This window comes from Fulmarus glacialis, unplaced genomic scaffold (genome assembly GCF_000690835.1).
Source record: "Fulmarus glacialis isolate BGI_N327 unplaced genomic scaffold, ASM69083v1 scaffold25809, whole genome shotgun sequence".
NCBI lineage: Eukaryota > Metazoa > Chordata > Aves > Procellariiformes > Procellariidae > Fulmarus > Fulmarus glacialis.
In genome coordinates, this window is record NW_009234306.1 from 26,466 (window position 1) to 39,940 (window position 13,475).

A 13,475-nucleotide genomic window follows, 5' to 3' on the forward strand; every position below is an offset into this window, starting at 1 on the left:
TGGTGGGGTGGGGTGAGAAGCAGAAAAGGCCGTGACTCTGAGTGAGCACTGCTCAGCAATAACTAAACTATCTCTGTGTTATCATCACTGTTTTCATCACAAATCCAAAACATGCAAGCCCATGCAAGCTACTATAAAGAAATCTAACTCTATCACAACCAAAACCATATATAAAACTCTGTACATACTTTCTGCGCTGCACTAACCTATGGCCACCATTGAATGGTTATGTCGGGCTTTCTAGAGAAAAAGAATGGAGTGACTCAGTTGCCTTGTCAGGATAGTCTGCAAGGCTTGATTTTTCTGGGGGGAAAATGTTTAAAAAAAAAAAAAAATACTACAAAATGCAGAAGATCCATCCTAATGACTTCAACGTCATTCTTCCCCCCGTGAAGTGGGGAAGACCGGTCCTGGAACTCTTTTAATCAGTAATCTGCTATAGTGCTGTCATGAATTTGCATGTGTCTGCCTTTTCCAGTGCCCTACTTGTAACCTACCAGAAAAGGCATTTTATTGACATTTCATTGGTGCTCTGTTGATCTTATTGATCTGATTTTGTATGTTCAGAGAAAACACAGCACCCTTTTATTTAGGGCCATCAAGCTTACTGAAAAGTTGTAAACAAGGATATTTTATTGACCTCTTAGCATAGGTAGCATAGTATTGCTGTGTGTTGTGATTTTAAGAAATCTCATGTTGTATGTTGGATTTTTGGAGCTGTATGGTAGCCATCTGATAACAGAGAAGGAAGTGTTTACTCTGAAAGCAATGGAAATCAGAGATGTTACTGAGATCTCATTAAGCTAAGTCTTCTTTACATGTTATGTTTTAGAAAATCTTCATGAGACCCAGGGCGAAGGAGGAGGAATGCCTGTTGCTTTTGATGAGACGGGTGATTACCAGAGCCCACTGAAGCACTTTAGATCTGAGATAGTCTTAAGAATGCTTTTTAGCAGTAGGCAAACAGTGGGGTGCTCTGCAGTATTTTGTATTACTTTGAGAATAAGCAGAACGTTATAGCCGGAATATACAGCAGGTTGTGAATTGTTCTTATGCATTGTATAAATTTGATTAAATCTTGGAGCAGTTTATAGTCCTTGTTGTTAACCAAAGAAAGTAAGATCCAGTTTTCATAAAATGAAACTCTACCATTAAGAAATAAACAGTGCACATGTTTTGAAAACAGAGAGGCCCTTTTGGCTACTCTGTAGGTCAGTGTTTGTGTACTCACAGCAACTTTCCTATTTTACCCACTGAGGTGAAGGAAAGGGAGATCTCTGAAAGTGTGTCTGTTCTGTGAGATTAGTAAGTCTACCTGGGCTCTATACAGAAGAAATGGTCCATGCAGGTAGTGGATGTTGAGAAGTTAGCCTGTGGATATTTGACTGACATACTATAGAGCACTTGGATTGAACTGAGAAGTGGCATAGTATTTTGTTGAACTTTCTCAGAATAAATGTCTTTTCCATTCTTCTTACCCTTCAGTTCCTGGTCCTCACGTGCTGAGCGGTCAAGGATTGGCCTCCCCTTTTTGTTTTCGTTTTTTCTTAAAATTGTTCCTATTTCATGGTAAATATGAAGCAGACCTTGAATCTGCAGTGATATATGCTGTTGCAGATACTTTTTTTCCTGTTTCTTCTTTTAAAACCCTTTCATAGGTAAATAGGTAGTCATGTTTCTCGAGACTTCTAACAGTATTATAACTTGTGGCGGTACATATGTTGTTTACAAGGACACCAAAGCAGTGCCTAGAGATGGCTCTAGGCTGAAGTTCAAATGTCATCAACCTCTTCATAACAAAACTATCTTACTGCAGGGGGGAGAAGAAAGACTGTGATTCCTAGAATGTGGTTAGACAGTATAATGCCACCAAAATAAGCCCTGACTAAACACTGAAAAGAGCTGCGCAAGTGGAGAAGAGTTGCATCAGTCCAAGCCCATCTCTTCTCCGGTAGCAGTTCCATACTCATTCCTGAATGCAATAGTCACGCGAGTGATTTGTTCAGCTGCTTATTTTGTTCTTTTTGATTTGTAAACCAAACGATCCAATTTATTTTCAGTCATATTTTTACAAAATTATATGGCTTGAATGCCCTCTTACTTGGTTGCTTGAAAGCTTTCATCTGTAGAGTTTAGGTGTTTAATTTGCATACTCTTGAGTGTTATTTTGTCTGAATTTGGAGTTCAGCTTTGAATAGACTGCATTATATTCACATTGTTTTTATTTTACTATATCTATTTTACTTTGGATGCATCAAAGGTTTCTGTCAAAATATGTATTATAATATATTTTTTATTTTCTAAATACTCTTTCTATTTTCTGCTGGTTCCTGTCTGTGCACGCTCTTAAAATAAACCAGCTAGACCAAATAAAATTCCTTTTGTTCTTTTGTGTGCGTGTGCGCCATTTTGAGGTAAGGTGTGGATTTAGATGGCAGAGACTATAAACAGGAGGTTTTGGCTTTTGCGAGGTTTTGTTTTAAATGCAGTCTTTTTTTTTTTTTTACTTTCTGCTTGCTTGCCCCTTTGCCAGCAGAACAATCACAATATTCCCCCCCCCTGCTTTTTTTGACTTGACACTGGAAAGGAATATGGGGCATGACAAGGGCATTACCTCTGCAATGTTCAAATAAGCATCTTTTGTTCTTGCGGAAATTTTAGAAGTCCTGCAGACTTTTGCCAATCTGAAGAAATACAGGACTTCTTACCCGGAGCTGTTGACAGCATGTAGTTTGGGGGTGGCTTTATTTGGTACCTCTCCTCTGGGGTTCCAAAGCAGACTTAATATAAGGAGAAGAATTCCCCAAAACACTGATGTGTTAATGGGAACGATCCTCTGATTCATGAGATTAGTGGATAGCATAGTTTAAATAAAATCCCATTGTGTTGTAGGACTTTGATTTTGTTCTGATATAAATGACTTAGCATTTAGTGAAGTATTGCAGAAGTAGAAGGCTGCCTAAAAGGGGGTTTATGCCTCGCAGCATGGGAATTTCGTACAAATAGATGAAGTCGGTTTTGGCAGCACAAAGTGACATTATATTATGAGCAAATGCGTTGTTATTTTGGCAAATGGTGAACGGTATCAGTAAAATGTAACAACCTAAGAAAAAGCAGGGCCAGGTTCTTGGGTAGAACAGATAAATGTATACATATATTGAAGGGATGACGGGGAAAAATGGATAAATGCTTTTAATAGAGAGGGAAAACTGCTCTTAAAAGGAAAAAAAATTGTGTAAGCTTGTTTCTTTAAAAAAACCTAAAAACAAAACCCAAAACCAACTCTCCCCCCCAAAAAAACCTTGTTTGCTTCTGTTTTAGAAAATCTACTGAGGCCCCTTAAGAACTATGGAATCGCATGGTGAGCATGTGTTCTAATTTAAATCAAGCTTCTTTACAGATGTACTTGGTATTGTGCTGGAAAGCTTAAGTTTTTGCTTTGTTGTTGCAGCATGTCTATGGGTTTCTTGGTAGAAGAGACTGCCCCGGTTGTGTGGAGAGGGCTCATGGTAATGTCAGCTGTTGAGAAATTGTTGAGACAGGTAAGGACTTAGGTACATAATTGTGTTTCAAACTAATCGGTTATTTTAAAATGAATTTAACTGATACATGAGTGTCCATGACATTATTTCATATATTAGTGGTGAGCATTTTTGTATCTTGGTCTTAAATTCTTAAAAATTTAATCTTGCTTCAGGTAAGAGGGAAAGTTGACACTTTGTGTTTACCTATCCCCTTCAAATAGAGCTGTTCTTCCATGCATTTGATGAGTGAATCACCCCAATTTGCCTTCCTTCTAATTCGTTTTTATGTTTCTTTATGCAATTGTTATTAAAAAAAAAAAAAGGCATTCTGAAGTTGCCTAAGGATTTGAATGTATAGGTATCTATGCATATCTACAGCTGTATTCCCTTGTGTGCTTGTTAATTCAGCAGCACTAAGAATTCTTGGATGGCGTTTGACATATGACAGGTACATGAAAATCATTAGATACCATCTCTGTATAATGCATATAGATTGTTAGTTAATAAATTTCCTGGCATATGGAAGCGGGGTGGCTTTTTTATTTCTTGACAGATTTTTTTTTTCCCCCCTCTTACTGTGAACAGATCTGTGAAGTTCTAATGAGACAAACAGCTGAAAAAAAGCATTAAGGTTGCATGTTTAGACTTTGAAGTGACCCAGGTTGTTGACGGCTGACATCAATTCCAGGGATTTAATGTATACAGCTTGGAAATCACTGGGTTTCTGTATGTCTTCTGTAAATGCCTCCAAATCTTTTGCTCCCTTTATGACTGAAAAGAAGATATATATATTTTTTTTTTTTCTTCCTTCAGCCTTTTTCCATTTTTACTGAATTCTTATCTAACACAGACTTCAGAATAGTGGCAATCATTGCCCTAGTCAGAAAAGCCATGTGTCTGCCAAAATTTCAGGAAGAACATCTTTGTCTAGATTTGGCCTTTAAAAATAAGAGGTATCCATGCCAATAGCTGTGGAAGGCTGTTCTGACCTCATTGTGTGTTGCATTGCATTGGCCAGGCTCACAAAGACCAAAGCCTAAAACGGTAGAGCAAAAGTTAGCACCTGCTGTATTGGCATAGTCCACCCCGGGAGACTGAAGACTGGCAGGCACTCCAGTGCCGTTACTTCAGTCAGTAGTATCCCCAGATGGGAAGCGTGTGCCAGCATCCTTGTGGAGGGTGCGGATGATGCCGTGTAATGAGCTCATTGCTTCCTAGCAACCGACGAAGCAGTTACATGCTGGCCAATCATGCTGCAGGAACGAGACAGAGTCCATTAATGCTTTGGGGCATCAGTGATTTCCCTGACAGCGGAACCTGTATTCTGAAAGGGGAAGGGTTTACAGCTAAATTTCTTCTTCCCACAAGCATTTTGCTTCTGCATGATGACCAGGATAGTCTTAAATCTGTGCTGGAAAAAGTTGTTTGCATCTCTTCCTTCGAAGAAAGAAGCTCACAGATCACAGCGAGAACCAACAGGTTCTATTTGGTGCACAGGTGGTTTTTAGAAAATAATTAATAAATTTTCCAGTCTAACACATGCTATTTTGTTTTTAAAAACTGTAATCTCCCTTCAGACATAGTTACTAGTCAGTCTCAAGAAGGGGTTAACTGTAGAACCAACAGTGTTATAGCCTTGGATGCCTAAACAAGAGGGAACCACAGCATGCGATGATGTTTTTAAAGATACTATCATTCCATTTTATATTAGAAATATTTTTGTGATCTGTTGGGGGCTTTGAAATTTTTGCTTGTTTTCTCTTTATCTGTTCTGGTTGGTCTTAGTTATTACCTTTTGTTTGACAGGATAAAGTTGCTTGCAAGAGTAAAATACTTCTGCTTATATTTAACTTTCTAAAACCATGTTCTTAAGAAATAGCTGCTTTACCCCTATAGCTACATATAAACCATTTAATAAGCTCCCTAATCTAGATTGATAGTATAATATAAGTGTAAGGAGCTTGTGTGCATTTGGGCAGGCTGATAAAATACTAAGTTCTTAAAATAATTAAGTCAGCCAGATAGAAAACACAGAGGTTCCCAGTCTTTTGCATTAAAAACACTGGTGGTATTTTATAATGGTGTTTATTGTTAGATGGTGGAGATTTTTTTTGGTTTGTTTTAAGAGCATCAAGACTATGCGTTCACTCTGTAAATAACTTTGGATGCTTGTTTTTTTTTTCCATATGAAATCTGTTTTCCAGGGTTTATCATGCCTCAGATACTCCAATAAAGCATTGAAGGGCTTAGTTTCCAAATTCCTTAATGGGGACTTGTTAACTCATTAATTCGTTAACTCATAATTGGTCTGTGCCTGTAATGAGTATTTAAAAGCTTCTCTTACACTTGCAACTTACTTAAATTCTGGAATTCTTACTTTGGAAAATACTTTTGTTAAATATATACATTATGTGCTTTCTTATGCACTTACAAAGAGCAAGGTCACATGCAGTAATACGTGTATATTTGTCCTCCTCTGGTTTTACTTCTTTGGTGGATGAATGGCTTTTCAGCACAGTCCAGAGTCCAACCTGATTTTTGTCTCTTTTCACTTCTACTTGCGTATGGCCAGGATGTACATCGTTTTTCAGATAAAACACCACCTTTGAAATCCAGACTCTCCTTTTGTCTGAGAAGCTACCTTTGTTCTTGTGTGTTGTATGGTGTCAGACTGGTAGATAACAGGCAATAATATTGAAGACCAAAATTAGTGCTTGGTGTTTCTCTGGTAATCCACGTCTCACGAGCAAGGACGGTTTTCTGGAACACATAGAATCATTTTCCTTAAACAGAGTTCAAAGGAAATGTGCCTTATAATACAAAATAGAATTAACAGTTTAGTATACTGTATTACATACATTACATATATATTGATGTATGTGTATCAAATCAGTATATAAATGAAAATATATAGCATATTGATTCTATAATGCGTACTACTTTTAATAATATTGCTCAGTAGAAAAGAAGGAAAGAGGTGAAGATGAGTTACTGAAAGAACAAGAAATACATAAGGAAATTATTTTTCACCTGTAGCAAAAGTGAATTACAAACTGTAATGGAACATTTGATTCTATATAAACATATTCATAACTCTTCAGTTAAATATATCTCTAGTTTACATGTCTTGAAATTATCTGAAGTTTTGTTGTGGCTGAGAAGTGACTTCTTCGTTCACATAACTAAATGTACTGTAGGCCCTGCAGGGTGATCTTTTTCTCTTATCTGGGTTTTAACTCTTCCCGTTTCCCTGCCACAGTTATCTTCATGTAAAAATTCTTTCACCTCTGTTTACACTTCCTTTGAATCTTGCTTGCCTGTAGGTGAGAAAGAAAAGAATTTTTTTTTTGTTTACTTGAGTTTTTTAAAAGATAGTTATTTTCTGTGACAATATCGTTAAAGCCCAGGTAAGGAAGTTTTGATAGTTCTCCAGTGTCATCTGTAGTACTAGGCTTTTTCTATTCAGTTTTCTCTTAACATACACTTCAGAAGCTGCATGCTCTTTTGTATAGTCCCATTCAGACTTGTTCCTTTACTCTGTGTGTGTCTTGACCCAGTGCTATGGTACTTGGTTCAGATTAAACAAGCTACCTCAAAATGCATCATCTTGGTGTATTTGTTGTGGGAGTGGCTTCTGATTAACCTTTAGGGTAAGTACAGTAAAGATACGAATTTTTTTGAGAGTTACCTAGAGCCTGTACTTTAACAGTAACGTGTCTGAAAAGCTCTGTTGAAATAAATATCAAGCAGACATCTAAGAACCTTAGAAATATAAAGATTATTAAAAAAAAAAAAGGGCAAGCAAAGCTTGTTCACTGGTTTAAACTCCTTTTGCAACAAGGATTTTAAATGGTCATTACCTGTCCCATACAGTCTGTATGGTAAGTTTTCCAGCACCATTCTCATTTCTGTCAGAGGACATCTTGGCAGTTCAGTGGCAAAGGAGCAATTAGAAGGGTGCAGGCTCAATCCTGAACTGATCCAGGAGCAGCATGACTGGCTGCTATATGTCCTGGAGTATATTGTGGCAATTGTTCTGCCAAAAGATTGGGGGAGAGGAAGTGGCACTGTGTTGGCTGCCAATTTAATAGCTACTATAGTCGTAGCAGCAATACAAATGGTAGGGGGTTTCTTGTTTAGGCAGTAATCAGTAAAACTTTTAATATGAAGGATAGTAAGTATTGGTTTCTCTGGTCTTGAACTCTCTATCTTATTCTACATGTGTTATCAAGTTGAAATACCAGCAGAGAAGGAAAAAATTGGCTATGCAGCGGACAAGTCAGCTGACAAATCAAATAAAAAAAATGGGACTACAGGTAAAATACAAGTGCGTATTTCAGCATGTAGTGTTCTCCTTGTATCTTTGTCATATCAGTAGATAAAGTTGTGTCGCTATTAGAAGCAAGCGTTACCTACATAACATGGATTATAGATATCAGCAATTCTGTTAAGTGCAAACAGTCCCCTTGGAACTAGTCCACAAATCTGCTCTCTTTTCAAGGCAGGGATCTCTGGTTGATTAACATCCTTAACAGGATTTCTTACCCTGACATGACATTTTAACCTATGTTTTTGTAGGATAGTCAGATCTTACATGGCAAGACTGTTGTATTTTTTCCTTATCATGCTCCTCTAGAGTATCAAGAACATTTTGTGCATTGGCAGCATCCTTGGTATAGTCCCTAAAATACTCTTCTTATTATCTAATTGTAATTCCTCCATCTCTTTCTTGTTCCTTCTTTTAGCACCACTTTAGTGCCTCTGTTTTATACAAAGTATTGAAAGAAAATTAAAATAAAAGAAAGTTTCACTGGGAGGAATATAATTGGAAATGAAAGAATACAGAGAAGTGAATTATATAAAACTTCCAATGCAGAGAAGTTGCACGTGAGCAAAAGGAATTAGGGCCTTGCACTTTGAAGCATGGATAGGCTTTATGCCCTGTAGATTCATGCTGAAAAGCATAAATTCAGCAGAATGATCAGAATCATTTTATTAGCTCAACCCAAAGCTGAATAGGGCTGTAGTCTGAAGATCCAGTCTTGTCCTTTAAAAAAACTGTATCTCAGTTATGTGGTTACTATAATTGTACGTAATTTTGAAAGCTTGGCTAGAGATGGAGATTGTGTGTGCTACTTTCCTTCTGAAACTGTCCTCTACTAAGAGAAGAACTGCTTCGAAACCAGCACTTGTCAGAGGTAATGGTTGTAGTATTTATATAGTAGAGTGTGTATGTGTGAATATACACCTTTTCTGTAGCATAATTCTGTGATGCTTGATTACCATACATAAGTAGTTGTAAAGTATCATATGTATTGGGAATAGGGAAGATGCAGACAGATAGATAAATTGTCTTTGAAATATTGAGCTGACTGTGGGTTGTGAGGTCTGGGATATTTCAAAAGCCTCCGTGAAAAAGCTGCCATAAAAGCAAAGTGGAGTGAATGGAACCGTAAAAATTTGTGTTTAAAGATTTGGGATTAGATTAACTTTGAAACAGTAGTAGTATTTAGTTCTTGGAGAGCAAAGACTATGGAGGCTATATTGCTGTGGGTTTTTGATCATTGATCATTGCCTGAAGTAGCCCATCTGTGTAGAGATTATAGATGTTCAATACTATTTTTGTTTGACATACATTAGTTAGTAAATTATTACATGCAGTTGCTACTATTTGGTGGTGGTGGGGTTGGTTGTTTGATTGTTTTTTTTACAATGAGAGCAATCACATGTCAGAACAGGTTGCCCAGAGAGATTCTAGAATCTCTCTTTTGGAAGATATTCAGAACGCAGCTGGGCAAGACTGTGAGTAACCTGCTCTAAGTTGGTCCTGCTTTGAGCAGCAAGATGAACCAGACAGATAACCTCCTGAGGTCCCTTCAAACCTAAGTTGTTCTGTGAATCTGGGATTAGTTCTAAAATGAGCATTCCACTGCCTGTTTGATAACTCCATTAAAGCCTACAGCTCAAAGAGGAGAAAATGGTTCTGCCTTTTACAGAGATCACTGGTTAGAGCACTCAGTCAAAACTTAAACTGAAGTGCAGGTGTCTCTCTAATATGAGTGCCCTAATCACTAAGCTAGACAGTCATGCTAGCTCATCTCTCTTGCTCAAATGAATATACAATTAAGTCTTGCAAGTTTCAACATAATGGCTGAGAGCATCCTTTCCTCAGTAGCATTTCCAGTCATTTGGCCAGTCTCTTTAGACTTCAGAGGTGCTGAACAGATCCCTGTAGGCAGAGACATAAAAGTCAAAGCCAAATAAGCCTTATCTCTTGAATGAGCATCCTTAATATGAACTATGAAATAAAAAAAAGTAAAGAAATATGTTTTTTTTTTTCCTGTCATACCCCTTGTTTTGATAGAAGTACCTTGATCTAGGAGAGGTTTAAAAATGGGTATTCTAGGCTTGTATGTGTTGATGTGCTCTCAGGCATCTTAGAATTAAGTAGCAATGCCATAAAGACGGTGGAAACTTATGGCAATTTTTTGCTTTAGCTTTAGTAGTTTACTGCCTAGGATGCATACCTTTTATGAAACTCGATCTAAGGCATCTGGCCATCCTCTGTAGTGCATAGAGAACCATAGGTTGATTTTTTTTTTTTTTTTTTTTTTTTTAAAAAAATCTTGCTATCAGTGTTAGCCTTGAGTATTTTACAGTCTAAATTGGATGAAGAAAAATTCAAAGATGGCAGCAAAAGACATCTTAAAATAAGAAGTTACACATGTAGAATAAATCTTTTACGTCCAAATTTTTTGGAAGAAAGGTTGAAGAAAGGCAAGCAGGGATGAGTTCAGGAATGGACTCTGGAGACATGGATTTGAAGGCTAGCATGTTTTTAAGTGTTTGATAAACAGGAATACTGGTGGTACTTATTTACATGAAAAATTTCAAAACATGGACTACAGTAGACACCTAATGCCACTCTTCTATTCTTTTCCACTAATAAAGGAGCCTGTTCTTTCTTTCTAGCTGCTGTAGGTTAGATGCAGAGAGGGATATAAGTATTGCTGTGCTGAATGTTGCAGTGCCTAAGAGGTAGGTGCTCTGCCTGCAGGAATGGAAAGTCAAACTAAAGCCTAGGCTGGAGCCACTTGTGCCTGGGATGGTGGGAACACTCACTTGTCGTTCCCAGTGGTACTATCTGAGGGGTTACTTTCCCCTCCTGGATTTACCTTCATACTCTTTGGCACTGTCTTAGGAGAATAGGTGCAAGACTTGAATTTTAAGAGTAGCAAAAACTTCTTATCCTTCAGATCTGTGGCTTGAGCAAATTGGCGTGAAGTTCCAATTTTGCTGTTTTTCATCACTTACATGGTAAATGTTGTTGGGGGCGTGCTTAAAGATAAAATTATTATTAGTGTGGGAAAAAAACTCTCTCTCATCAGTATAAAATTAGTGAGAGAGTGTACTGGTGGATGAGAGGGAGCAGTGAAATGGGATTTAGCAGAGAATGACACATATTGGGTCAGGAGGAAGATGACAATAACAAGTTGATGGCTCTGATTTTTTTGCAGCTATATTTTGAATGAATTGAAAGGATCCCCAGAATAGTAATAGTGAGTCAATGATGAAAATTATTCTTATTGTAAATGTAAAGAGCAAGTGAAGAAAAAGTGCTGCAGTGAAGCCAGAAGATTTTTTTTTTTTGAGTGTGGATTTTATTTTTAACACTTTTTGGTTTAGGAAGGGTACTCTATCAAGAGATTACAATTGAAGGCATTTAACTTGCATTATGGCAGTAAATTTTCAAGACAGGAAAAGAGTGAGATGCTGCAATGGGAAATTGTAGCAAAGGTGGTCAGAAATGTGAATAGCTGTTAGTATTTTTTTTTCAAACTTTTACCATGTTTTTGCCTTTTAATACACATTTAAGAGTCTATGCACACTCATCTATTTATCAACAGAATAGATGTACCTAAAGTGTATATGCTAAATGCAGATTAATATTGTTTTCCTCTTACTGTATTTTGTGTTTTGGCAACATCTTCTATTTCAGAATTTTTGCTAATTTCAAAATTTACTTGTGTTTCACAATATTCATGTATTTATCCAGTCTGCAAGTAATTGAGGAATTGAGGCAGGTAGTCTGTAGCAGGATATTTACAGTTTATGTTTCATAGAGCTAAACAAAGCTGTGCTTATAAACCACAAAGATATGTTTATACTTTGCAGTGCATAATTCTAAAATACAGTACTAACCAGGTGTCACTACAGTGAAAAATTTGCCAGCATTTCAGCAATTAAAAAATACTACTTCTGTTTTATTTTTCTGTTTTGAGTTATCTTAGCCTGAGGTGGGCATAGAGATTGTTAGTTCAGGCTAAAGTCTGCTACTTTACAGTTTGGGAAAAAAAAAGTAAGTTGAGACGTCACTGTTCTTCAGAACAGTAAGAGCAGTTGCATCTTTAGGGACTTGGGATGCTTTTCGATTTTTATTTTTGTGATCCAAAGTACAAAAATTAAAAGATCCAGACATTATATATTTGTTCTATTTAGAAAGGTCAAGATCTGCTATTGAGATATTTTGAAAAGGGGAACAATACTCAATAATAAATAGTGGCCAAACTTTGCAGTGCTAAAACTGCACTTTGATATGCTACTAAGACTGCATCTACAGCTGAGAGACAGTAAACAATAACTCTGAATGCTTGTGAGATTTTTTTTCTTAAACCTTTAATAAGCTTTCATTTAAAGCAAGGAAAGTCAACTGGCATCCCTCATTTTATCACTGAAATTATGGAAACTGTTTCAAGGGCAAGATAAGCAGATGACTCACTCATACCTTATAAAAGAATTTGTTTTAAAAAATCCTTATACTGATTTTTGCTTACATTTATTTTGCTAAGACTAAAGGATGAATAAACTAATTTCTTCTCATCCAGAGCCCACTGAAATAAATGGAAATCTTGACACTAATTTCTACACCATGCTTTAGTTGTGGTGTTGATGTTTAGAAAAGCCTGTTACAGGAATTTGTATAATCATCACTAATTTGCTCAAATGCTAATGATCACCTTGAAAGGTCCGTCTGTCCAGAGAGAGCTGCCTTAACCAGTCCCAATCAGTATGTACATATTTAAGGGAAATTATTGTACTTCCTGGAGGTTAGAAGCTAAACCTAGATTCAGGGATGTACTGCAGCCAAAAGCACAGAAGGTTCCTTCTTTCCACCCCTCTGCCCCCGAGTTTAACTCCCTACGGAGTTAGAGTATTCCTACCGTCACCCAAGTGCAATACGTCCCTTTGACTCGAGTGCTCCTGTATGTTTTGGGATGGGTATGATTGAACACATATGGGCTTGATTCTTTCTTTTTGTTTCCGGCTGAAGGTACAAAACCTGTTCTGTTGCCTTTCTTCTCTTAATGAAGGAAGCAGGATCTATATGGATCCCTGTAGCTTTATTGGCTTGCGTTGGCAGCTGATATGAAAAGGGATTATAGTCTCTGAAAGGAATTGACAATCATAGAAAGAAGTGTTAGGAAAGCCAGAAGAAAACAAAAACATTAGCCAGCAACTTACTGCTGAACTGGAAGCGTTTGCAGTAAATGTATTTTAACTGTCTTTGAGGATTAAAAAAAAAGGCCAAAAACCAAAAAAGCCTAAAAACATAGTGAGAGTGTATTTACAGCAAACATTTCTTGGCCTGGTTCCTCAGCTGTCATGGTTATGACTGTGCAGCTACTGCTGCTGTGGGAACAGGCGATGAGAGTATTTTCTTTGCTCTGCTTCCAGTAGTCTCATCTCTCGCACAGATTACACAGGTATGCATGTGTCTGCCCTCCTTTGCATAAAACAAAACAAATGCAAAACATGCAACTGTTTTGCTGGCTCTGTTGACTAGACAGGAAGAAATGGTAGAGAGCTCATGGTGTCTCAAAATGGCTCTGCTGGGGCTAGAACTGATTTTTTTTTTTCCTTCTCCCTTTTTTCTTTCTTTTTTCTTTTTTT

At 37.2% G+C, this 13,475-nt stretch overlaps 1 protein-coding gene across 1 annotated transcript in view; it reads left to right on the plus strand.

Moving 5' to 3' along the window:
- The window catches only part of NUBPL (nucleotide binding protein-like), a gene marked incomplete at both ends in the record, with an annotated part of 62,955 nt that overhangs the window by 26,045 nt on the left and 23,435 nt on the right, over positions 1–13,475 (plus strand). Inside the window, 2 exons of the mRNA XM_009585615.1 lie at positions 3,322–3,361; positions 3,452–3,542. Of these exons, the coding sequence (XP_009583910.1) occupies positions 3,322–3,361; positions 3,452–3,542 (131 nt within the window). The remainder of the gene's footprint in view (positions 1–3,321; positions 3,362–3,451; positions 3,543–13,475) is intronic.